Source organism: Bison bison, unplaced genomic scaffold (assembly GCF_000754665.1).
Source record: "Bison bison bison isolate TAMUID 2011002044 unplaced genomic scaffold, Bison_UMD1.0 scf7180017864331, whole genome shotgun sequence".
NCBI classification, from domain to species: domain Eukaryota; kingdom Metazoa; phylum Chordata; class Mammalia; order Artiodactyla; family Bovidae; genus Bison; species Bison bison.
Window position 1 is genome coordinate 6,890,452 of NW_011494903.1, and position 24,531 is coordinate 6,914,982.

At 38.8% G+C, this 24,531-nt stretch overlaps 1 protein-coding gene across 1 annotated transcript in view; it reads right to left on the reverse strand.

Moving 5' to 3' along the window:
- SPEF2 (sperm flagellar 2) overlaps positions 1 to 24,531 on the reverse strand; it is a 202,551-nt gene that overhangs the window by 125,869 nt on the left and 52,151 nt on the right. The window contains exons 9-11 of the mRNA XM_010853802.1: positions 20,184 to 20,352; positions 3,373 to 3,592; positions 160 to 314 (exon numbers count right to left, since the gene is read on the reverse strand). Coding sequence (XP_010852104.1) covers positions 160 to 314; positions 3,373 to 3,592; positions 20,184 to 20,352 — 544 coding nt within the window. The remainder of the gene's footprint in view (positions 1 to 159; positions 315 to 3,372; positions 3,593 to 20,183; positions 20,353 to 24,531) is intronic.

Genomic DNA, 24,531 nt, shown 5'->3' on the forward strand with positions numbered 1-24,531 from the left:
CTTGATGTTGCCTCTGGGCCCATAAGACTTAAAATATTTACCCTCTGGACCTTTACAGAAAACTCTGCCAATCTCTAGTCTAGAGGATCTCTTAGATGCCATCCAGCTGGAAATCTCTAATGTATGAGGCACAGAGAAGAAAACTAAAGCCACACTTGCCTGGTTTTCCTCACCACTCTCTTGCCTAACTGGTAAAGCCTTTTCTTCAGGTGCTTTCTGAAGTCCGTGGGCCCCGCTGACACTTTCTTTGTCATGAAATGCTTGGATAGCTTCTTGAACAAGAGTGTCAATAGAAAGTACCTGAATAGGAAAGCCTAAAATACAAAAGATTATTTTATGAATAGCTTTTCATTTAGGAAATTGAATCTTTGTTCTTCAGTGCTGGCTTCAAACTTAGAACATTCTCTTTAGGGTCTCCTAGAAATGTTTTTTGGATCAAGATTTTTTTTTTAACACTGTGGTAAAATTCACCTGGGGCTTCTCTGGTGGCTCAGTGGTAAAGAGTCTGCCTGCCGATGCAGCAGATTCAGGAGGTGTGGGTTCAATTTTTGAGTTGGGAAGATCCCCTGGAGAAGGAAATGGCAACCCACTCCAGTAATCTTGCCTGGAAAATCCTATGGACAGAGAAAACTGGCAGGCTACAGTCCATGGGATCGCAAAAGAGGTGGACACAACTTGGCAATTAAACAACAACAAAAATTTACACGACGTAAAATAATCCCATTTTAACCTGTCTAAAAGATACAATTCAATATTACGGTCATTTACAATGTTGTTCAATCATTATATCTTTTTTCCAGAAATTCTGATCATCCCAAAGGAAACCCTGCATCAATTAAGCAGTCACTTCCTATCTCCCTACCCTTGACCCCAAGAACAAATTGCTTTCTGTCTGGAGATTTGCCTTTTCTAGACATTTTATATCCAAGGAATCAAACAATATGTGGTCTTTTGTATCTGACTTCTTTCACTTAGTGTGATGTTTTCAAAGTCCATCCATATTGTAGCACATAAGAGCACTTTACTCCTTTTATGACTGAGCTGATGGATAGTATGGATATAACACATTTTGTTAATGATTCATTGGTGATGAACATTTGGGTTGTTTCCACCTTTTCTCTATCATTAATAATGCTGCTATGAATATTCCTGTACATGGGATTTTTTTTGGGGGGTGGGATAACCTGTTTTCAGCTCTTTAGAGTATATACCAGTGGTGGAATTGCTGTGGTCATATAGTAATTATTTAACTTATTGAGGAATCACCAACTATTTTTCCATAGTGGTTACAACATTTTACGTTCTCAAAAGCAATGTATGAGAGTTCCAACTTCTCTATATCCTCACCAACACATATTTTCCATTTCCTAAAAAATTATACTCTTTGGGTGTGGACTGGTATCTCATTGAACTTTTGTCAGGCTTTAAACAGGTCTATTTAACATCTCAATATGACCTACCAGTCAATACAGACTGATCTTAGTAAAAATTTTGAATTTTCTAGTAAAAACAGTAATCATTGTTCAGCTGCTCAGTCATGTCTGACTCTTTGCGACCCCATGGACTGCAGCACACCAGGCTTCCCTGTCCTTCACTGTCGACTGGAGCTTGCTCAAACTCATGTCCATTGAGTCGATGATGCCATCCAACCACCTCATCCTCTGTCTTTCTCTTCTCCTCCCACCTCCAATCTTTCCCAGCATCAGGGTCTTTTCCAATGAGTCAGCTCTTTGCATCAGGTGGCCAAACTATTGGAGCTTCAGCTTCAGCATCAGTCCTTCCAATGAATATCCAGGACTGATTTCTATTAGGATTGACTGGTTTGATCTCCCTGCAGTCCAAGGGACTCTCAAGAGTCTTTTCCAACACCACAGTTCAAAAGCATCAATTCTTCTGCACTCAGTTTTCTTTATGGTCCACCTCTCATATCCATACATGACTACTGGAAAAACCATAGCATTGACTATACAGACCTCTATTGGCAAAGTGATATCTCTGCTTCTTTAATATGCTGTCTATGTTTGTCATAGCTTTTCTTTCAAGGAGCAAGTGTCTTTAAATTTTAAGGCTGAAGTCACCATCTGCAGTGATTTTGGAGCCCAAGAAAATAAAGTCTGTCACTATTTCCATTGTTTCCCCATCTATTTGCCATGAAGTGATGGGACCAGATGCCATGATCTTAGTTTTTTGAATGTTGAGCTTTAAGCTATGTTTTTCACTCTCCTCTTTCACTTTCATCAAGAGGTTCTTTAGCTCCTCTTTGCTTTCTACCATGAGTGGTGTCATCTGCATATCTGAGGTTATTGATATTTCTCCCAGCAATCTTGATTCCAGCTTGTGCTTCATCCAGCCCAGCATTTCTCATGATGTACTCTACATATAAGTTAAATAAGCAGGGTGACAATATACAGCCTTGACATACCCTTTTCCCAATTTGGAACCAGTTCATTGTTCCATGTCTGGTTCTAACTGTTGCTTCTTGACCTGCATACAGATTTCTCAGGAGGCAGGTAAGGTGGTCTGGTATTCCCATCTCTTGAAGATTTTTCCACAGTTTGTTGTGATCCACACAGTCAAAGAAGCAGAAGTAAATGTTTTTCTGGAATTCTCTTTCTTTTTCTATGATCCAATGGATATTGCCAATTTGATCTTGGAAAATTTTGAGCATTACTTTGCTAGCATGTGAAATGAGTGCAATTGTGAGGTAGTTTGAACATTCTTTGGCACTGCCTTTCTTTGGGATTGGAACTGAAAACTGATCTTTTCCAGTCCTGTGCCCACTGCTGAGTTTTCCGAATTTGTTGGCATATTCTATTTAATTAGCTTTTCTTTGATAATACTCACTTATTAACAACAGTAATAGGTAAGTATTATCAAAGAAAAAATATTAAATAGATGGAAATCTGTGATTTCACTTCTAATTGAAAGAACTTCTAGAGAAAAAGCCAAAAGTTCATGAAAGGGAAATAACTCAATTGATGTGAAGGATGAAAACATTTATAATTTTAAGTCTATATCTTTTCTATTTGTAACAAGTTATTATTTTCATATTTCATCTATTGGAAAATTAAGTAAACTCTATGATGAAAGGTTTAAGATATTATTTCCCTTTATACTATACATCATCCTTATATAGCAAGCTCATAGATCCAGGTTTCCTTGGGACAGTTCTGATTCATGACTCTATACTCTTAAAAGTGTCTGCTTTGGACAATAAGTTATGTGATCACTTTATTACAATATTCTTAATGCTAGAACTTCCCAATGTATTAGCAGATTTTCATGTATGTTTTCTACAGACAGAGCCATTTGCAGCTATATTCACTGTAAATAGAAATCAATAAAGGGGAAAAAAAAGAAAATAAATTTTACTTTTCTCTAGAGCCTTTAGAGCAGTAGTTTTTCCACTAAAGGTTTTCCCCAACAAGCATCCTTTTATAGCAAATGAAGGTAACTCAGGTACTGTAGATTCAACTTGAGGAGGAAGAGAACTTTCAATTAGTCTGTGAATCACATGGCCCAATATGCAATTGTTGGAGGGTGGTAAGTTTTCAACCATTTCTTCTGGTAAGGCCCATTCTCCAACCATGTTCTGTAAAAATAATAATAAAACAAAACAGAAATATTCTTAAAAGTGGAATTTAAGCATGTAGGAAACTGAAAGTAAATACAGATGATAAGAAACAAAAGTGAATCAGTACTTTAAATAGTTATATTACATAAATAAATAATAACATAATACTTTCATATTAGTGAAAAATAAGCTTCCCATATAGAAATAAAAAATAAATTCTAAAATACTTAACACTTTATGAAAGTAGACATATTGACTTGAGACAAATTGTAATGCAAGTTGAATATTAAGACACTTAAATTGATGTTATCAGTAGATAGATAAAAGACAGTAAGAGTTATTTGGCTACTGTATGCAAATACTAAACTTATTTTTAAATATTTTAAAGATACATAAAAGAGAATTTTCATGACCAATATGTTGTCTTCTGAGTTTCCTATATTTGTCTTCCAGTTTCTTTAAGTTTCTGGCTTAAATGATCAAACAATTAGAGGAAAAGTAAAACAGACAAAACAACAACTATACAGTTCACATTCTCTGACTTCTGTGCACCAAAACCAGAAATAAATTTTATTTTTAATAATTAAACATTGCCTTTCTGAATGATTCTTAATGAAAAATTAAAACTGTAAACATTTGTAAATAACAGATTGATAAAAATATTAAAATGACAGATTTATTTTAAAATATGAGACGAGTGCACCAGCCCCAAACTTCCTATATCCTGCATCGAACCTGGACTGGTGATTTGTTTCTTATATGATATTATACATGTTTCAGGATGGGGAACACATGTACACTTGTGGCGGATGCATGTTGATGTATGGCAAAACCAATACAATATTGTAAAGTAAAAAAAAATAATAATAATAATAAAAATGCAAAAAAACAACACAACAACAAAAAATATGAGATGAAATCAAGCTGTAGTTAGAGGAAAACTCATAGTCCCTTAGCTTAAAATGCTTTGATCTAAAATAAAAGGAAGTGGAAATAGAACTGCCTTATGACCCAGCAACCCCACTGCTGGGCATACACACTGAGGAAACCAGAAGGGAAAGAGACACGTGTACCCCAATGTTCATCGCAGCACTGTTTATAATAGCCAAGACATGGAAGCAACCTAGATGTCCATCAGCAGATTAATGGATAAGAAAGCTGTGGTACATATACACAATGGAGTATTACTCAGCCATTAAAAAGAATACATTTGAATCAGTTCTAATGAGGTGGATGAAACTGGAGCCTATTATACAGAGTGAAGTAAGCCAGAAGGAAAAACATAAATACAGTATACTAATGCATATATATGGAATTTAGAAAGATGGTAACAATAACCCGGTGTACGAGACAGCAAAAGAGACACTGATGTATAGAACAGTCTTATGGACTCTGTGGGAGAGGGAGAGGGTGGGAAGATTTGGGAGAATGGCAATGAAACATGTAAAATATCATGTAGGAAACGAGTTGCCAGTCCAGGTTCGATGCACGATGCTGGATGCTTGGGGCTGGTGCACTGGGATGGCCCAGAGGGATGGTATGGGGAGGGAGGAGGGAGGAGGGTTCGGGATGGGGAACACATGTATACCTGTGGCGGATTCATTTTGATATTTGGCAAAACTAATACAATTATGTAAAGTTTAAAAATAAAATAAAATTAGAAAAAAAAATAAATAAAAATAAAATTGCTTGAAGAATAGAAAAAAAAATAAAATAAAATAAAAGGAAGGAAAATAAATGAACTAAGGTTGAAAATAGGAAAAAAATTTTTTTAAATAACCAGAAAAGTACATGGAGGAAGAAAATCATGATAATGGAGATTGATAAATTAGAGAGCAATACTATTCAGATATTTTTATTGATATAATTCTAGAACTTATTCATATTAATCATAAGGAAATTGCTACCAGTTATGCACAAAGGTGAAGTATAGCAAGTATCAATTTTGTAACATAGGAAAGGCGGTAACAACAGATTTTAAGGAGACTTAAAAATCCTTAAGAAAATATTACATACAACTCTACTATGATAAATTTGAATTTATTAATGTGTGGTAAAATGATATTTTAAGAAAGTACAGATGATTAAAATTAATTTAAAAGGAATATTTGTAAATATGAAAGGCATGAAAGAAAGAAAAACATTATTGAAGAACTGTATCTAGGAAACTTGATGACACTGCTAACAGAAAAAAAAAATTTTTTTTCATTTCTTAAACGGAAATTTAAATGTTATTTAAAAGTCTTCTGAAATATGGAAGAAGATAGCTTTCCGGTTTGCTTGGTGAGACTAATGTAACACTGATACTAAAAAGGTATCAAAGATCATTGACAAAAACAGCATCCAAAAAAGAAAATAACAAACCAATCTCATTTGCAAATATACTGCAAGAATCATGAATAAAATACTGACAAAAACCAGCCTATATTAAGACAAAACAATTATATTAATTGACATTTACTACACATTCAGTATATCCCATATACTGCTGTTTTCATGAATTATTTCTAATGATTCTCACATAACTCTTACATAAGTATAATTATCTTGCCAATGTTGCAGAAGAAAACCCTGAGAATTATAGAAACTAAGTTATATTTGTCTATGTGTGTGTGTGCTCATATACTCAGTCATATCTGACTCGTGACCCCATGGACTGTAGCCCACCAGGATCCTTGTCCATGGGATTTTTCTAGGCAAAAGTACTGCAGTGGGTTGCCATTCCCTTCTTCAGGGGATTTTCCTGACTCAGGGATCAAACCTGAGTCTCACGTCTCCTGAATTAGCAGGTAGGTTCTTTACCTATAGTGCCACCTGGGAAGTTCATAGTCACAATAAATAGTAATGGCAGAGCTTAGTAAGGACTCAGGCAGACTGACTGCAGAACATGTGCTCAAAACCTTTATACTATATGACTGAATACAAGTTACTTCATGAATATAAGGAAGGTTAAAAATGAGAAAACCTATCATATATCACATTAATAGGTTAAAATACAAGCATATGATCATTTTGACCAAGAAGCATCTGATAAATTCAAAATTCATTTCTGATGAGAAAAAAAATTAAACAAATTTCTTAGTATGCTACAAACTGAAGATGAGTGGCCTAACATTTTTTACATATCTTACCAATATGTAACGATGAGCCAAAGTGAACAACACATTTTTCTATTAAAGGTAGGAATAAGGAAAAGATGTTCATCATTTACATTAATAGTCACATTATTCTGGAAGTTCTAGCCAATGCAAATAAGATAAAGAAAGAAGTAGAAAATTAACATATCTACAAAACACATTCACAGACACAGAGAACAGACTTGTGGTTGCCAAGGGGGAGGCAAGGGAGGGAGGGAAGAACTGGCAGTTTAGGGTTAGCAGATTTAGCAGATGCAAACTAGTATATACAGGATGGATAACTAATAAGGTCCTATTGTACAGCACAGGAAACTCTAATCAATAGCCTGTGATAAAGCATAATGGAAAAGAATATGAAAAGGAATGCACATATATTTATAACTGAAGCATTTTGCTGGACAGCAGAAGTTAACACATCATTGTAAATATCAATAAAATTTTAAAAAAGAAAAGAAAAAGTAGTAGCGCTCCTAGAATTAGCAGCTGAGTTCCTGGTGCAGAGGTAGCTGGTACAACCTGAATTTCCAGTGCTCTGTGCTGGTGACAGTCTTCTCATCAGATCTTGCTGTGATGGTTTTGGTAATTTTCCTTGGAAGTTTAACCTTGAGCATGGTTCTTGAATTTAACCTACTGAGTCACTGAACTACCTAACATATTTTGGATATTTTTTCTGCTTACTTAGCATAAGTCAACTTTTTAAATTGCAGTTAGAAACTTTGACAAAAATAATTGGAATTGATGAGAAATATATAACCTAAGCAGTCTCGCATTTCTACTGACGAGTGTAAGAAAAATGACTTGAATAAACAGAAATTCAAAAAAGTCCAAAATTATAAGCCACTTAATTCTTCTCCAAAGTAATCTGATTTAATGTAATGAAACAAAAGTGTTAGTGCTATTTATTTATTTTTCCTTCAGGATATCACAAATGGTTGTAAAGTTGAAGCATAAAAAGAACTGTACAGATAAAAATATGTACTTAAAAAGGAAAGAAATGTGGGTTTGTTGCCTAATCAGAGATATTAAAGCACTTATTAATAACTTATGAGGACTTCCTAGGTGGCGCAGTGGTAAAGAATCCACTTGCTAATGCAAGAGATGAAAGAGATGTGGTTCAATCCCTGGTTCGGGAAGATCCCCTGGAGGAGGCATGGCAACCCACTCCAATATTCTTGCCTGGGAAATTCCATGGACAGAGGAGCCTCGTGGGCTACAAGTCCATGTGGTTATAAACAGTCAAACATGACTGAATGAGTACTCAGTGCTTTGTACTCTTGTCAATTCCTTCATCTTTGTATGATAACAATATCTATTTCACAGGGTTGTTATAAAGGTTGAGTGAAAGGCCTGTGTGACCACTGACTTTGAATGCTTGACTATTAATAGAAGTTCTCCTGTTGCTGCTTGAAGCACACATGGTAATACCCTTAAGGGAGACAGCAGCCACATTTTTGCCCAACAAGAAGTGCACTGTAATCAGAAAGGCATGCGTCCTCACAAAGGGGTCAGAATAAAGCCCTCTTCCCTCACTGGTTAGTTGTAGAATGTGGTCAGACACAATGGGATAGAATGTTGACCATGAAGAGAACTGAAGGCTTAGGTCAGGCAGAGGACTGAAGCCTGACCAGTGGAGACGGACAGATTGAGGATTTGGTAGAACATATTTTACAGCATCACCTTAAAAATACAGTTGTGAAATTCCTAATAAGACTAAAGATAAAGGGTAAGTAAAGGGAGATGTGTCAGGTTGGACTAAGAACATGATGAGAGAAAAGGAAAACTGAAAAAAGAGGGAAATTAGGCCAGAATAAAGATGACTAGTTCAAGGACAATGGCTATGGGCTAAAGAGACTTTGTTTTTGAAGGTTCTTTTTTTTTTATTCCCAATTCCCAGAACCATGCTGGAACCTAATAGGCATTCAATACTTATTGAATGAATGAGTGAATCAATCAATTGTAGGCTCAATATATGTGAACGAAATAAATGAGTGAATACATGGATATGGCCTCTTATTAATTTTGATTAAATACAAGGATGACTTAGTTCTCCAAATAAGATAGACACAAGCCAACCTAAAATCTAGGATAAGATCAGCAAGAGCCACCCTCACAGATGGAAGTTAACAAGAATCCACAATGCATGAAACTAGCTAACCCTGGAAGCGTGTGTGGAAGCAACAGCTTGTAGTATGATTTCCAAAGAGCTTCTCCGTTAAACCAAGGCATCCTTTTTCATGGCAGCAGGAAGCATCTCAGTTAAAATGTACTAAATTATAAAGAATTTATAAAGTGGGACTTTGTACGAAGTTCTGCCAGAGATTTTTACAGGGTGCTGAGGTGGGGTAAGGAGCAGCCTGACTGAATGAATAGGTAAGGTCTGCTCTAAGGCAAGCTATTATGATCTGGTTAGTTTCATTTTCCTAACTGGATATTTGTCTTGGGTCTCACAGATTACATTGACTCAGGGTATTCCACGTGACTGGCAGATAATAAAAGTAAGCTGCAGAAATTCTAGCTCTGTTTGTGGCAATTAACTTCCAAGCCTTTCATCTGAGTCCTGGCCTGTTCCAGTTCTGCCTAGCTTCCAGTCAGAAAGCTAGCTTTCTGATGTCTGGCTTCATCTCCATTCTCTAGTCTGGTTCTTACCCAATCTCAGCTTTGATCATTGGCCTGCTCAAAGGACTTGGCTTGATCCCACCTTTGTCTCTTCCTGTTTCTGACTGCTTCAGGTAAATTATCTTGACCACCTTTGTTCCAGCTCAGAACTCAATGAGCCCTGGAGCTAGTTCTCATGGCTGACCTTCTGTTCAGGTCTGTCCTGTCTCCTACCAGAGGGAATCAGATATCACAGAAGCACATCTATTATTATGGCAACATGGAAAGTCTAGTAGCTGCATTCCGGTTACTGTGCTTGGAGGATCTGGCACTCAGTAAGACACCAAATTCCACAGGGAAGTACTAAGGTACAACCTGGTAGCTTTTTGGAGCCTCTGACCTTTGCCTTGCTGTCCCAGACTTTCTCCTCCAACCACCCCCAAACCCTGAGGGAATCTGGAGGAACTGCTTATGTTTGTAATTCAGACTTTAAAGTTTCTTATAACCACCCCCAGTTCTCAGAAGAAGAAAGGGTCGTTGGGTATTCTGCCAGATGGGAAATTCAGCTCATGTAGACTGGCAACCCTACAGGGCTTGACTACTGTGTGGGACCTATTTGAGAGGCAGGTTCCTATCAAAGATGGGAAAGATTGGTGGAAAAATGGATGTTGTGCTCTTTTGCCTCTAACAAGGAGGAAGAAAAGAGGTCCAGTTAGGTGATGGGCAGCTCAATCCTGACCTCTCTTCCAAGAGCTGTCATGTAACAGGCTCTGTATCAAGATCCAGTTCCAAGAAGAACTCAGAACAACCTGAAAAGATGAGCTGGCTGAGTGAGACTGGCAGCCTTTCTAAGGTCACCTGACCCCCAGTCAGGTCAGAGTGTGGTCAGATGTCTGGCTACGACTTCTTGCCAGACAGACTGGCCCTTGACTTCCAGATGAGGCAGGGGCATGGTGCTGGGCAGCTCTCACTGACTGATGTTGGCATGGGTGCACCTCCGGGGAGAAGGTATGCCACCACATCCCTCTAAGCTAGATTGCTCAGTCTGGACCACATCTTATCTGTGGCCAGGAAGTGCAAGTGTCACCCATGGTAACAAAGGAAAAGCAGATGTTATCACAGCTTCACCTGCTCTGCTCAGCTGAAGACTGTTCTGGCTAGAAGCAGCACTGTGAATAGCCAGTGCCTTCCTATCAATTGATCCCATGGTTAATTCTGGCTCATTAGGAAATTTGAAGAACTGGTTCTGATCCTATAATGGCTTTCACTCAGAAGCCTGCTCACTTCTGTCCCAGAGGCAGTCTTCTCCAGTCTTCTCCAATATTATACTATGGAAACAGACATGTTTACTTCTAGCCTGTCACAAAAGAAGACCCAGGATAACAACATCCATGTACCATCCTTATGGTTATTTTTGGAGGAAAATTCAGACAAGATCGAGTGCGTTTAGGGTGATATGGCTGTAGATGGGAGGGAAGGAGGAAAATTCAAATTGGCTATGGTCAGTCACCAACAAAGTGACAAAGACCACTGTCAAAGCCTACAAGCCCACATGACACCTCCCTATGCAATCCAATAACTCTAGCTTCTGACAAGTTTAGAAATTCAGCAAGCTCAGCAGCTGTGAGCCACAACAGGCTTCTTTTTCCAAAATTCTGAGCTACCAATTACTTGTAAGTCATGCAGCTGGAATCACTGGGCTGATACTTTGTCTTCAGGTTTGATTACCAGGGGTAACTGAGATGAAGCCACTCTAAGAGATCTCCTGTTCCAGACACATTTCAGTTTTACTGAAATGCAAGGACAAATCAGAGGTGAACAGCAGGCAGGAGATTCTGCTTAGCAGTCTGACTCCACATACGCAAAGTGACCCACTGAGATCATGGGAAAGAATACCTTATTTGCCCCGAAATGGCAGGCTCCCACTACTGGTTCATTCTGTGTCCTGGCAAGCCAGATGGCCCTCCAAGGCACTGAATGTGACACCCTGGGAGTTGCAGCAGCTGTGTAGCTAGCCTAGCACTTTTCAAAGCTCAGTTGCCTGAGTCTAAAACAAAATAAGAATAAAGTTACTTCATTTCTCCTGATGTCCAAGTGCCCTTGGGACAGCATCACAATGGACTTTGTATCAGATCTCTCTTTGTGCTACAAACAATTCTGGTGGTGGTGACTACCCTCATGAAAACAGTAATCTTCATTCCTTAGATGCTCAAACTATGCTCTGTTCATCATCAGAGAGGTGGCAGTCTCCCTCCAGATCACTTTTTTACTAAAATCTATGGTCTTGCAGACCATAGAACTTTTCCAGAGGCCTCTACATTGGAATTCGCCCATCTGTTGCCATTGACCAGCCAGGGACAGTCAGACAGGCTTGGTTAGAAGTTCTCAAATGTCACAAAGCATGGAGACACTATGACTTGCTCTAATCTTGTCACTGCAAAATTCACACGGTTTTTCCAAACAGCATACCTTCTCTCATAAGAATGACCACTGTCACTCTATTTTCATGTTTCACTACTAAACATTGATATCTCAAAGAGGTGTGAAAGTGCTAGTCGCTTGGGTGTGTCTGACTGTTTGTGACTCCATGGACTGTAGCCTGCCAGGCTCTTCTGTCCATGGGGTTTCCCAGGCATGAATACTAGAGTGGGTTGCCATTCCCTTCTGTAGGGAATCTTCCTGACCCAGATCAAACTCAGGTCTTCTGCACTGTAAGCAGATTCTTTACCATCTGAGCCACCAAAGAGGTATACAACACTCCAAAATAGCTTAGGAATAGCATTGACCAATGAATGAAAGGCTACTGTAGGGTCAGTGTACTCAAGGATATGGCTGACAGACCCTGGTACTGGATAGGAGTGGTGGAGTAAGGCATCATTTGGATGGAAGTTTCTCTAGTCCTCAGCCCAACACATCTGCCCAACACCAAAAGTCAAAGACTTTCTTGGATCCATTAAAGTTTTTTGAGGTTACTAACCCCACTGTGTTCTGGCTATATTTATCTACCAGATCCCTAGAGCTATCTCTAAAATACTTGATGGGAAGTCTGAGCAGTTGATTGAAGAGAAGTTGGACTTGTGGTACAGAAGTTGGATCCTCTAGTTGTCAAAGTAGGCAAAGGATGAACAAGAAAATCAGGAAGCCGAGGGAAGATTTTCACCACCTTGTCTTGGCTGGTTCTAGATGAGAAGGAGCCAGGGGCAGAATTAGATTCTCCCTATTTTATGTGATCCAGAGCAAATAACAATGAATGGTGAACTTCATATCAGTCACCCAGGGCTCTTCTTTCTGGCTATGTCCTTCTTACTCCTTTTTCCATCCTACTTCTATATAGGTACCAATTCTTTAATTTTGCAAATCATTTCCCTATTCTGGTCTAATGCCTTGATCTTGTTACCTGAATTCAACTGCTCCTACCATGGTTTTCCAATGAACTTAGTTTGTCTTCAACTCCAGTAATTTGAAGCTAAATACTCTGCCAGTGGTAGCTCAGATGGTAAAGCATCTGCCTACAATGTGGGAGACCCAGGTTAAATCCCTGGGTTGGGAAGATCCTCTGGAGAAGGAAATGACAACCCACTCTAGTATTCTTGCCTGGAAAATCCCATGGACTGAGGAGCCTGGTAGGCTACAGTCCATGGGGTTGCAAAGATTTGGACATGACTGAGTGATTCACTTTCTTTTCACTCTACCAGTGACCCAGGCTCCCCTTCCATTACATAATACACATACCCCACAGGCACAGTGCCAGACTTCTGGCCAAGCCTATTCCAGTCATCTGAAGTTCTTGGCCCACAATAGTGGGGGTTAGCCTTCTTGGGGCTAAGCCATCTATAGGTATACTTTTGAAAACTAATACAATGATTTTTTGCTTTGTGAGTTAGTATCAGTACACTTGATGGCCATTAATGAGTATTCTAGGGCATAATGGTGATTCTACCAGGACACAGCTACATGATGAAGCCTAGTCTAGAAAGCCTTACCATTTGAGGAGAAATTTAGAGAGTTGGGCTTTATTGATAGCTCATTTGGTAAAGAATCTGCCTGCAATGCAGGAGACCCAGTTTTGATTCCTGGGTCAGGAAGATCCACTGGAGAAAGGAAAGGCTACCCACTCCAGTATTCTAGCCTGGAGAATTCCACAGTCTGTACAGTACATGGGGTTGCAAGGAGTTGGACACAACTGAGCAACTTACACTTCACTTAGGTAGTTGGAGGCAAAAATTTAAGCAAAGACAAAAGAACATTACAGCTATGAAATGCATACGGCAAACATGAGAACATTCTGTTCAGTAACAAGCTTCCTTCTTGGCTCCTATTTTAGAGGTGGATCATGATTCTGGTTATCTACTTTGGGAAATGTTTGTATTTTAGCAGGTTCCTCTGATGCATCCATTCTTGTCTTCAGCACACATGATAATATGGGGCATCAGGTACAAAGACTGGCAGAATTGTTAGAGCACAATGCCCCAGCAGAAAATCTCCCCTCCCATCATATAAGCAACTATTTACTCTACCTACTTAACAGTCACATATATTCTTGCATGTTTGAAACTAAAAGATAAAACCATCATAATTTCATAGTCAGAAGGTAAGTCATTAAGACTTCTTTCCCAGAAGGGCACAAAAGAGGCCATGAAACAATTTCATTTGAAACCAGGGATTCTTTTTTTTTTTTTTTTATTAGTTTTGCCAAATATCAAAATGAATCCACCACAGGTATACACGTGTTCCCCATCCTGAACCCTCCTCCCTCCTCCCTCCCCATACCATCCCTCTGGGTTGTCCCAGTGCACTAGCCCCAAGCATCCAGTATCATGCATCGAACCTGGACTGGCAACTCGTTTCTTACATGATATTTTACATGTTTCAATGCCATTCTCCCAAATCTTCCCACCCTCTCCCTCTCCCACAGAGAAACCAGGGATTCTTTACTTAGCTAGTAAGTTTGCGCTTTGAGACATTTTATAAGTGTCTTGAATAAACACATATGTAATGGACTGAATTCTGTCTCTCCAAAATTCATATGTTGTGTCTCTCCACTGTAATGGTATTTGGAGGTGGGGCCTTTGGGTGGCAGTTAGATTTAGATGAGGTTAAAGAGGAGAGTGCAAAAGTTGGCTTAAAACTCAACATTCAGAAAACTAAGATCATGGCATCTGGTCCCATCACTTCATGGGAAATAGATGGGGAAACAGTGGAAACAGTGTCAGACTTTATTTTGGGGGGCTCCAAAATCACTGCAAATGGTGATTGCAGCCATGAAATCAAAAGACGCTTACTCCTTGGAAAGTTATGACCAACCTAGATAGCATATTGAAAAGCAGAGACATTATTCTGCCAACAAAGGTCTGTCTAGTCAAGGATATGGTTTTTCCAGTGGTCACGTATGGATGTGAGAGTTGGACTGTGAAGAAAGCTGAGCGCTGAAGATTTGATGCTTTTGAAGTGTGGTGTTTGAGAAGGCTCTTGAGAGTGCCTTGGACTGCAAGGAGATCCAACCAGTCCATTCTAAAGGAGATCAGTTCTGGGTGATCATCGGAGGGACTGATGCTGAAGCTGAAACTCCAATAATTTGGCCACCTCATGCGAAGAGTTGACTCATTGGAAAAGACTCTGATGCTGGGAGGGATTGGGGGCAAGAGGAGAAGGGGACAACAGAGGATGAGATGGCTGGATAGCATCACTGATTCGATGGACATGAGTTTGGGTGAACTCCGGGAGTTGGTGATGGACAGGGAGGCCTGGTGTGCTGCGATTCATGGGGTCACAAAGAGTTGGACACGACTGAGCAACTGAACTGAACTGATAAGGGTGGAGGCTCCGTGACAGGATTAGGGTCCTTTGAAGAAGAAGAAGAAGAGAGATCAAAGTTCTCTTTATGTCTCCTCTATGTGAGGACATGACAAGAAGGTGGCCGTCAGAAATTCAGAAAGAGCGTTCTCACCAGGAAATCAAATCAGCTGGAATTTTGGTCTTGGATTTCCCAGAACTATGAGAAATAAATCCCTGTTGTTGAAGCCACCAAGTCTACAGTATTTTCTTTTGGTAGCCTGAGCTAATACAATGCATATCTTTAAACATACACACTCAAACAACACAGCAACCACAATCAAAAAAAAAAGACCTCTTCAATGACCTTAAGACTCATCTACTAAAATCTATCACTTTACTTCAGTCAGTTATCCAGCAACACCTCCTGAGTAACACAGGCTTCAAACTGATATTCAGCTCACAGGAACAAATTCACTCAGTTGGGTTCTACTCTTTGTGACCCCAAGGACCATACAGTTCATGGAATTCTCCAGGCCAGAATACTGGAGTGGGTAGCCTTTCCCTTCTCTAGGGGATCTTCCCAACCGAAGGATTGAATCCCGGTTTCCCACATTGCAAGTGGATTCTTTACCAGCTGAGCCACAAGGGAAGCCCAAGAGCACTGGAGTGGGTAGCCTATCCCTTTTCCAGCGGATCTTCCCAACCCAGCAATTGAACTGGGCTCTCCTGTATTGCAGGAGGATTCTTTACCAACTGAGCTATCAGGGAAGCCTGATTAAATACTAAACCATAAAAATTTGGGTTGTTCACTGGGAAGTCAGAGAGCCACACAAGAGCTAGGCTGGAGAGTCCGCTGTCAAATGCCAAATCTAAAGAGCCACTGGATAAACAACAAAGGCTGGAGTTGGAGAGTAAGAAGAAGTTAGTATTTGGATAGTGCCTTTGGGCCAGATAAGTCAGATGAAACTTATATAGGAAGACAGACCTCCCCATGGCTCATTTAGTCCCACAACCCTATTTCCAAGTGGGAAAAAAAAATCCAGTGATAATAAGTTCTATTGTATAAATAAATTTGGGGATATATCTGCAGTAGTGACAAGAATATGAATGTTAAACCCTAACATATACAGCTACATCTTAAAGTCTAGTTAATGTAAATCATGAGTCAAAGTGTTGCTGATAAAAACATTCATTACAACACACATTGTAGGGTTAACCTAACAACTACAGCAAACTCAAGAGATCATTAAATAGCAATTTTCATTGAAAACAAAAATAACAGCAATGAAAAACTATGACCAGCATCAGACAACACGGATGATGTGCTGGACACAAAATATCCTCCTTCCAAATTGTAGGAATTCCAATTACACCTTGCTCTTGGGCATGCACAGTAGAGCCCTCAAATTGCCAAGTGCTTTGTGGTAGGGACTTCTTAGAAATATCTGCATCAGCAGGAAACCATGGCCATGAGCTAAATTTAGTTTGAATACCCAGTTATAGTAACTCAAACTCATTCAGTAGCTAATTGCTAATAAGCAGCTTATGTTAAAATGAAATACTATGGACCTGTGAGTCCTTTGCCTGTAAGAAGCATGGAAGGGATTTGCATTTGGGGGAGTTTGGGGTTTACCAACAGGAGTCCACCAAATAACTGAGAACCAGTGGCTGCTGTGTGAGGGCCGTGCTGTCAACTGAACTGGAGCAGTTGCGCTCTTGGCTTAGCCTGTTGTTCATGGGCCATAGGATTTTGGACTCCTCCCCACTTTCCATTAAACAACTGTTTCTTATCCTGTAGTGGTTGCTTGGGAATCCCAGTAGGGTATGGCTCTATGAGGAGGCTTCTGCCTCCCTCTTAGGAGAGATAAATTATATTTTTGGCCACACCATTCCTGGTCCAGAGTTCTCTCACATGTAGCCATTCTAAGAAGAGAGTATGATGATTGGGAAATAATGTGAGGAAAAAGGAGTCAAATTTTTGGTGGCTATATATGACATGGACATGAGCAAAAAATTGTTCTTATGTTAGTTTCTAGGTTCAATATTTACATTTTTTAAAAAACATGATAGCTTTCTCTAACCAAGTTTTAAAAGTATGATCTCAAAACCAGGAAACATCAGTTCTATACAGATGGTAGATACTGGTGTTGAGTTGCTAGCTGTGTCTGATTCTTTGAAACCTCATGGACTATAGCATGCCAGACTTCCCTGTCCTTCACAATCTCCCAGAGTTTGCTCAAACTCATGTCCATTGAGTTGGTGATGCCATCCAACCATCTCATCCTCTGTCACCCCCTTCCCCTCCTGCACTCCATCTTTCCCAGACTCAAGGTCTTTTCCAATAAGTTGGCTCTTCGAATTAGGTGGCCAAGGTATTGGATGGATGGATGGTGGATTATAGGCACTAATAAAATATGCTAAGATCTGTAAACTTTTTGAAGATCAATTTTTAAGCTATGCATTTGGCTGAAGGATTAAAAATTCTGGGCAAAGTTAGCACTTTGCTAAAACTGTTCCATGTTTATTAAGCCACATGTGTTGATCCCCTGTCTCTTGTGAAAGACTATTTAAGCCAGAGGATAAGATGGTTGGATGGCATCACTGACTTGATGGACATGAGTTTGAGCAAGCTCTGGGAGTTGGTGATGGACAGGGAAGCCTGGAGTGCTGCAGTCCATGGGGTCACAAAGAGTCAGACATGACTGAGCAGCTGAAATGAACTGAACTGAACTGATTTAAGCCAGATAATGTATTTTCAAAGTTGAGACATTTATTTTTTACTTAAATGCAAAACATTTAACAAGTATCTGAAGAAATGAAAGTTCTAATAATAGGGAATAATAAAGGACTGTTTACAATACATCCGTTAACACCCGTATATGGTATAGTTTCTATCACAAAGTCAAAAGGAACACAGTATATAAACACGTATCAGATATTCTAAGGTAATATTCACTTCCAGGACAACAGCAAAATCCAGAAACAAAATACATTGCATTATCAGACGTTCACATACTCCTAAAAAATGTTTATAATTTGCTGCAAAAGAAATGTACCAGCTGCTTCAGGATGTGGCTAAGACAAGCATGTTCCTGTGGTAACAATTTCCCAAACAAGAAAAAAAGTTAAAAAGACAAGTTTTTGCTAAGCTGCAGACTACCAGGTCTCTTGATTTATGAAAGCAACAAGATAGATCTGGTTAAGAAATAATTCAGAAAGAAGTATTTCATGAGTCAGCAAAATCTGTCAAATAAAATGACTTTGAATCTACAATGGAAATAAATACCTTCACATAGGTTGAGAATGTCAAAGAATTTTATTAGGGAGCATTGTATTTTAGGTTGACATACTAGATCTAGAATATTCTGCTGCTGCTAAGTCGCTTCAGTCATGTCCGACTCTGTGCGACCCCATAGACGGCAGCCCACCAGGCTCCCCCGTCCCTGGGATTCTCAAGGCAAGAACACTGGAGTGGGTTGCCATTTCCTTCTCCAATGCATGAAAGCGAAAAGCGAAAGTGAAGTCGCTCAGTCGTGTCTGACCCTCAGCGACCCCATGGACTGCAGCCTTCCAGGCTCCTCCGTCCGTGGGATTTTCCAGGCAAGAGTACTGGAGTGGGGTGCCAAAATTCTATGACCATGCAAATAAATATGAACATATATCCTATGAGGTTCTGGTCAATCCTTAATAAGCAATTATTTTAGTGAGATGTATATATAGACTTACCCAATTAAAATATGATATACATTTAGTTTCTCATAATAACAACAAAGTCTCTCTCTTTATAAAACGCTTATCTTCTTTTAATATTTTCATATTAGTGTTATTTTACACTTTGCCCTGTTTATTGTCACTCATTCATTTTATTTGTGCCTTCTTTCAATAAACATTGAGTATTTGCTAAATATCAGGAAATGATTGGGTCAAATTATCTTTTTTTTTCATATTGTACTTACTACCCTTCTAAAACTCATTCAATCATATTTCTCCAGAACTTCTATCCCATAGCTATTTGTTTCACATCTTTCCTGCTAAAGGTGAGATGAAGCGGGATAGGGAGGGCAGGGTGGTCAGGAAAGAAATTAGTACATATTATGTGCTTTCATGGAGAAGGCAATGGTACCCTACTCCAGTACTCTTGCCTGGCAAATCCCATGGACAGAGGAGCCTGGTGGGCTGCAGTCCATGGGGTCACACAGAGTCGGACACGACTGAGCGACTTCACTTTCACTTTTCACTTTCATGCACTGGAGAAGGAAATGGCAACCCACTCCAGTGTTCTTGCCTGGAGAATCCCAGGGACGGGGGACCCTGGTGGGCTTCCGTCTATGGGGTGGCACAGAGTCGGACATGACTGAAGCGACTTAGCAGCAGCAGCAGCATGTGCATTCAACATGTATTGTACTTGGCTAAGTGTTTAACACATATTATCTTAAACAAGTTTCGCAACAACACAATAAGGTAGTCATATTGGTATCCCCATTTCATATATCAGATATGAAATCAAGACTCTTAGCATTTAAGGCCTCATAGTTAGCAGTTGGCAGTGCCAGGAATGAGATCTCAGTCTGGTTTATCCCAATGGTCTTTCAGCAGCTCTTTTAAGAAGCACAGCTGGCACCCATATTAAAAAAAAAAAAAAAAAAAAAACCACTGAATCAAATTATTGAATAAAAATGCATCTATGTCACTCAAAAACTCAGATCTTCTCCCCTCTTATTTTCCTCTAAAAGCAATATGCTATGTAGATAAATTACTAGGAAAACACATTTAACCAGGGGTTTTGAAGCAAAGGTAGATAGCTCACACAAAGAAAACTGCTAATGAATAAATTAAAAACTTCAAACTTCTGAAATCCACCTATTGCATTATGCTTAGTTTTATTTCAGACCACTCTCCAATATTACTGGAAGTAATAGATAATGGATTATGAATAAGCTAGGCATTTAAGTTATTACTATAAATACAAATTAAACTAAGGGAACACAAAACACCCCATTTTATTTAATAGAGATGAAGAGAAATAATATCACAAAATTAATGCTAAAGCAATGGCATTTATTATGTTGCATGCTCTTTAATTATTCCACATTGATAGGTACCTTATATTCTTCATAATCATTGTTATCTAGCAAGTTCCTTTTCTCCAGTTCTATAAGGTGTTCTGCAGAGAGCTTAGTTGGTAAATGTCTAAGAGAGGCTTGCTCATGTATGGGTTTTCCATGAAAAAACAGTTCCTTCCAATCATGCATCAACTTATATGGGATCAGGCTACAGCAACAAAGGAAAAAAAAAAGGTTGAGATAAATCAATGGTTAGTTAAATACACATCTTAAATCTTAGCCTTTCTATTACCATGTTCATTTCCCAGGGTCTGCTATTTGAGGCCAGAGGTTCCACTTACTATGACATTCCTAACAGCCAGTAAAATGGCTGAAACTTAGTAGTATGAATGAATGAATGTTACCTAAAGCCAAACTTGCTTTGACTGTGCACTAAAAGCACACTATATCTAAAAATAATGACTACTAACCATAAAACTTAGGTTCTTTGATTTCCAGCTGTGATACTAAATGGCTGTACAAGCTTTGAATATCATTTAACTGTTCCAATATCAGTGTCCTCTTTTGCAAAATAGACTAAATACTTTCCAAGGCCCCTTTAATATGATAACTAGTTTGCATATTTGCAAGTAATTGTAACAGAAAAATCCAAGGTATGGTGGCTTTTATTGTCACTGAACATCTGGTAACCTTTGCAATTATTTTTCAGTACTTTTTCTATTTAAGTCAGATGAATGACTTGGAGGTAGTCAGGACAGAGTAATCAAAAAATAGTTCCAAGAGGAACAAAATGTGCAAAAGAAGGAAAGAGCCTAACATAACTCAGATGCATTTCTCTAAAAATAGTGGGACTAGAGCTTGAAATTACAACCTAAAAAGCTGTATTTCATTGTGAGACATGCTACAACATGCATAAACCTTGAAGACATCATACTAAAATGAAATAAGCCAGATACAAAAGGACAAATATGATTTTACTAATATGTGGCACCTAAAATAGACAGATTCATAGAAACAGAGAACAGAACAGAGGTTACAAGGGGCTGGAGGGAAGGGGAATGGGGAGTTATTATGTAATGGGTACATCACTTCAGTTTGGGATGATGAAAAAGTTCTGGAGATGGATGATGGGAATGGTTGCACAACAGTGTGACCGTACCCAATGCTAGTGAACTTTGAAAGGGTTGGAAGTCACTTAAAAAAGGTTAAAATGGTAAATTTTATGTTGTGTATTTTTATCCACAACAGTAGTTTTTCATTAAATGCAAACCTCAAATATATTTTGTTTTCCATCAATAAAATATTTATATTTATTAGAGATTACAGAGATATGAAGTTTTTAAACTAATATACTCAGGCACAGAAAAATTCTAACATAAGAATTATTAAAATGGCATGGGCTCCTGCGTTGAAGGAAATGATTAACAACTTATATATTGTCAAAAACTTAATGTGGCAATTACTGAATCAATATTCTCTTATCTGAATATTGATAATTTTGTTAAGTCTTAACAAAAGTCAGTTCATGTAAGAAGTCTGATACCAAGAATATCCCTGTGCTCTTGGAAAAAAAAAAAATGTTGATAACATCTTGTTTAGGAAAGTACAGAGAGAATAACGTTATCTTGACAGTTAGTAGTAGAGACTAAAAAGATCTTAACATATATGTGTAAACACTGTATTGACTTGCAAGTAAAAGACACTTAAAAGCAAATGACCCCTTCAAAGTTTGATATTAATGCTCCTGGAATTTTAAAATTTTGTGTATTTTTCATTAAAATAAAAATGACTTCATATAATCAATGTTCTCTCAATATTAATTTTCACAAAGCAGGATTTAGAGAGTAACAGAAGTCAGACTAGTATACGACTCTACAAAATATTATGATAGTCAAAAACAATGCACACAGGAAGTCCTCACCTTACTAGTTAAGTTTGTGCTCTGTAAGGGGATTTTTAGGTCACCTATTTGACACAGAAATAATCCTTCTATGGGTGAAAAGAAAACTCAACGTTGCCCCTAGGACAGGTGATTACCGTCTAGCTCCTTTCATGCTGGCCCCCAGCCAGCATGGATGAGACTATCTCCACGGCCTCACCCAACAGAGGCGTTCATGGAGCAGGTATGTGAGAAACCCGCTTCTCACAGTCTCCTTTCCAGTCTCTACCAGGGGTGGCATTCTCTGACTGGCAGCTGTGTGATTCTGTCCTGATGTGATCACAGGTGTTCTCTCTATATGCATCTTTTCTTTTTTTTTATTTTAATTTTATTTTATTTTTAAACTTTACATAATTGTGTTAGTTTTGCCAAACATCAAAATGAATCCATCACAGGCATACATGTGCTCCCCCTCCTGAACCCTCCTCCCCCTCCCTCCCCACACCATCCCTCCAGGTCGTCCCAGTGCACCAGCCCCAAGCATCCAGTATCGTGCATTGAACCTGGACTGGCATCTCGTTTCATACATGATATTTTACATGTTTCAACGCCATTCTCCCAAATCTTCCCACCCTCTCCCTCTCCCACAGAGTCCATAAGACTGTTCCATACATCAGCGTCACTTTTGCTGTCATCTTTCTAAATTCCATATATATGCGTTAGTATACTGTATTGGTGTTTTTCCTTCTGGCTTGCTTCACTCTGTATAATAGGCTCCAGTTTCATCCACCTCATTAGAACTGATTCAAATGTATTCTTTTTAATGGCTGAGTAATACTCCATTGTGTATATGTACCACAGCTTTCTTATCCATTCATCTGCTGATGGACATCTAGGTTGCTTCCATGTCCTGGCTATTATAAACAGTGCTGCGATGAACATTGGGGTACATGTGTCTCTTTCAATTCTGGTTTCCTCAGTGTGTATGCCCAGCAGTGGGATTGCTGAATCATAAGGCAGTTCTATTTCCAGTTTTTTAAGGAATCTCCACACTGTTCTCCATAGTGGCTGTACTAGTTTGCATTCCCACCAACAGTGTAAGAGGGTTCCCTTTCCTCCACACCCTCTCCAACATTTATTATTTGTAGACTTTTGGATCACAGCCATTCTGACTGGTGTGAAATGGTACCTCATAGTGGTCTTGATTTGCATTTCTCTGATAATGAGTGATGTTGAGCATCTTTTCATGTGTTTGTTAGCCATCTGTATGTCTTCTTTGGAGAAATGTCTATTTAGTTCTTTGGCCCATTTTTTGATTGGGTCATTTATTTTTCTGGAGTTGAGCTGGAGGAGTTGCTTGTATATTTTTGAGATTAGTTGTTTGTCAGTTGCTTCATTTGCTATTATTTTCTCCCATTCTGAAGGCTGTCTTTTCACCTTGCTGATAGTTTCCTTTAATGTGCAGAAGCTTTTAGGGTTAATTAGGTCCCATTTGTTTATTTTTGCTTCTATTTCCGATATTCTGGGAGGTGGGTCATAGAGGATCCTGCTGTGATGTATGTCAGAGAGTGTTTTGCCTATGTTCTCCTCTAGGAGTTTTATAGTTTCTGGTCTTACATTTAGATCTTTAATCCATTTTGAGTTTATTTTTGTGTATGGTGTTAGAAAGTGTTCTAGTTTCATTCTTTTACAAGTGGTTGACCAGTTTTCCCAGCACCACTTGTTAAAGAGATTGTCTTTAATCCATTGTATATTCTTGCCTCCTTTGTCAAAGATTAGGTGTCCAAATGTGCGTGGATTTATCTCTGGGCTTTCTATTTTGTTCCATTGATCTATATTTCTGTCTTTGTGCCAGTACCATATTGTCTTGATAACTGTGGCTTTGTAGTAGAGCCTGAAGTCAGGTAGGTTGATTCCTCCAGTTCCATTCTTTTTTCTCAAGAGCGCTTTGGCTATTTGAGGTTTTTTGTATTCCCATACAAATTGTGAAATTATTTGTTCTAGCTCTGTGAAGAATATTGTTGGTAGCTTGATAGGGATTGCATTGAATCTATAGATTGCTTTGGGTAGTATACTCATTTTCACTATATTTATTCTTCCAATCCATGAACATGGTATATTTCTCTACCTATTAGTGTCCTCTTAGACCCAATACAAGCATGGAAATTGAAACTGTAATCAAAAATCTTCCAGCAAACAAAAGCCCAGGTCCAGATGGCTTCACAGCTGAATTCTACCAAAAATTTAGAGAAGAGCTAACACCTATCCTGCTCAAACTCTTCCAGAAAATTGCAGAGGAAGGTAAACTTCCAAACTCATTCTATGAGGCCACCATCACCCTAATACCAAAACCTGACAAAGATCCCACAAAAAAAGAAAACTACAGGCCAATATCACTGATGAACATAGATGCAAAAATCCTTAACAAAATTCTAGCAACCAGAATCCAACAACACATTAAAAAGATCATACACCATGACCAAGTGGGCTTTATCCCAGGGATGCAAG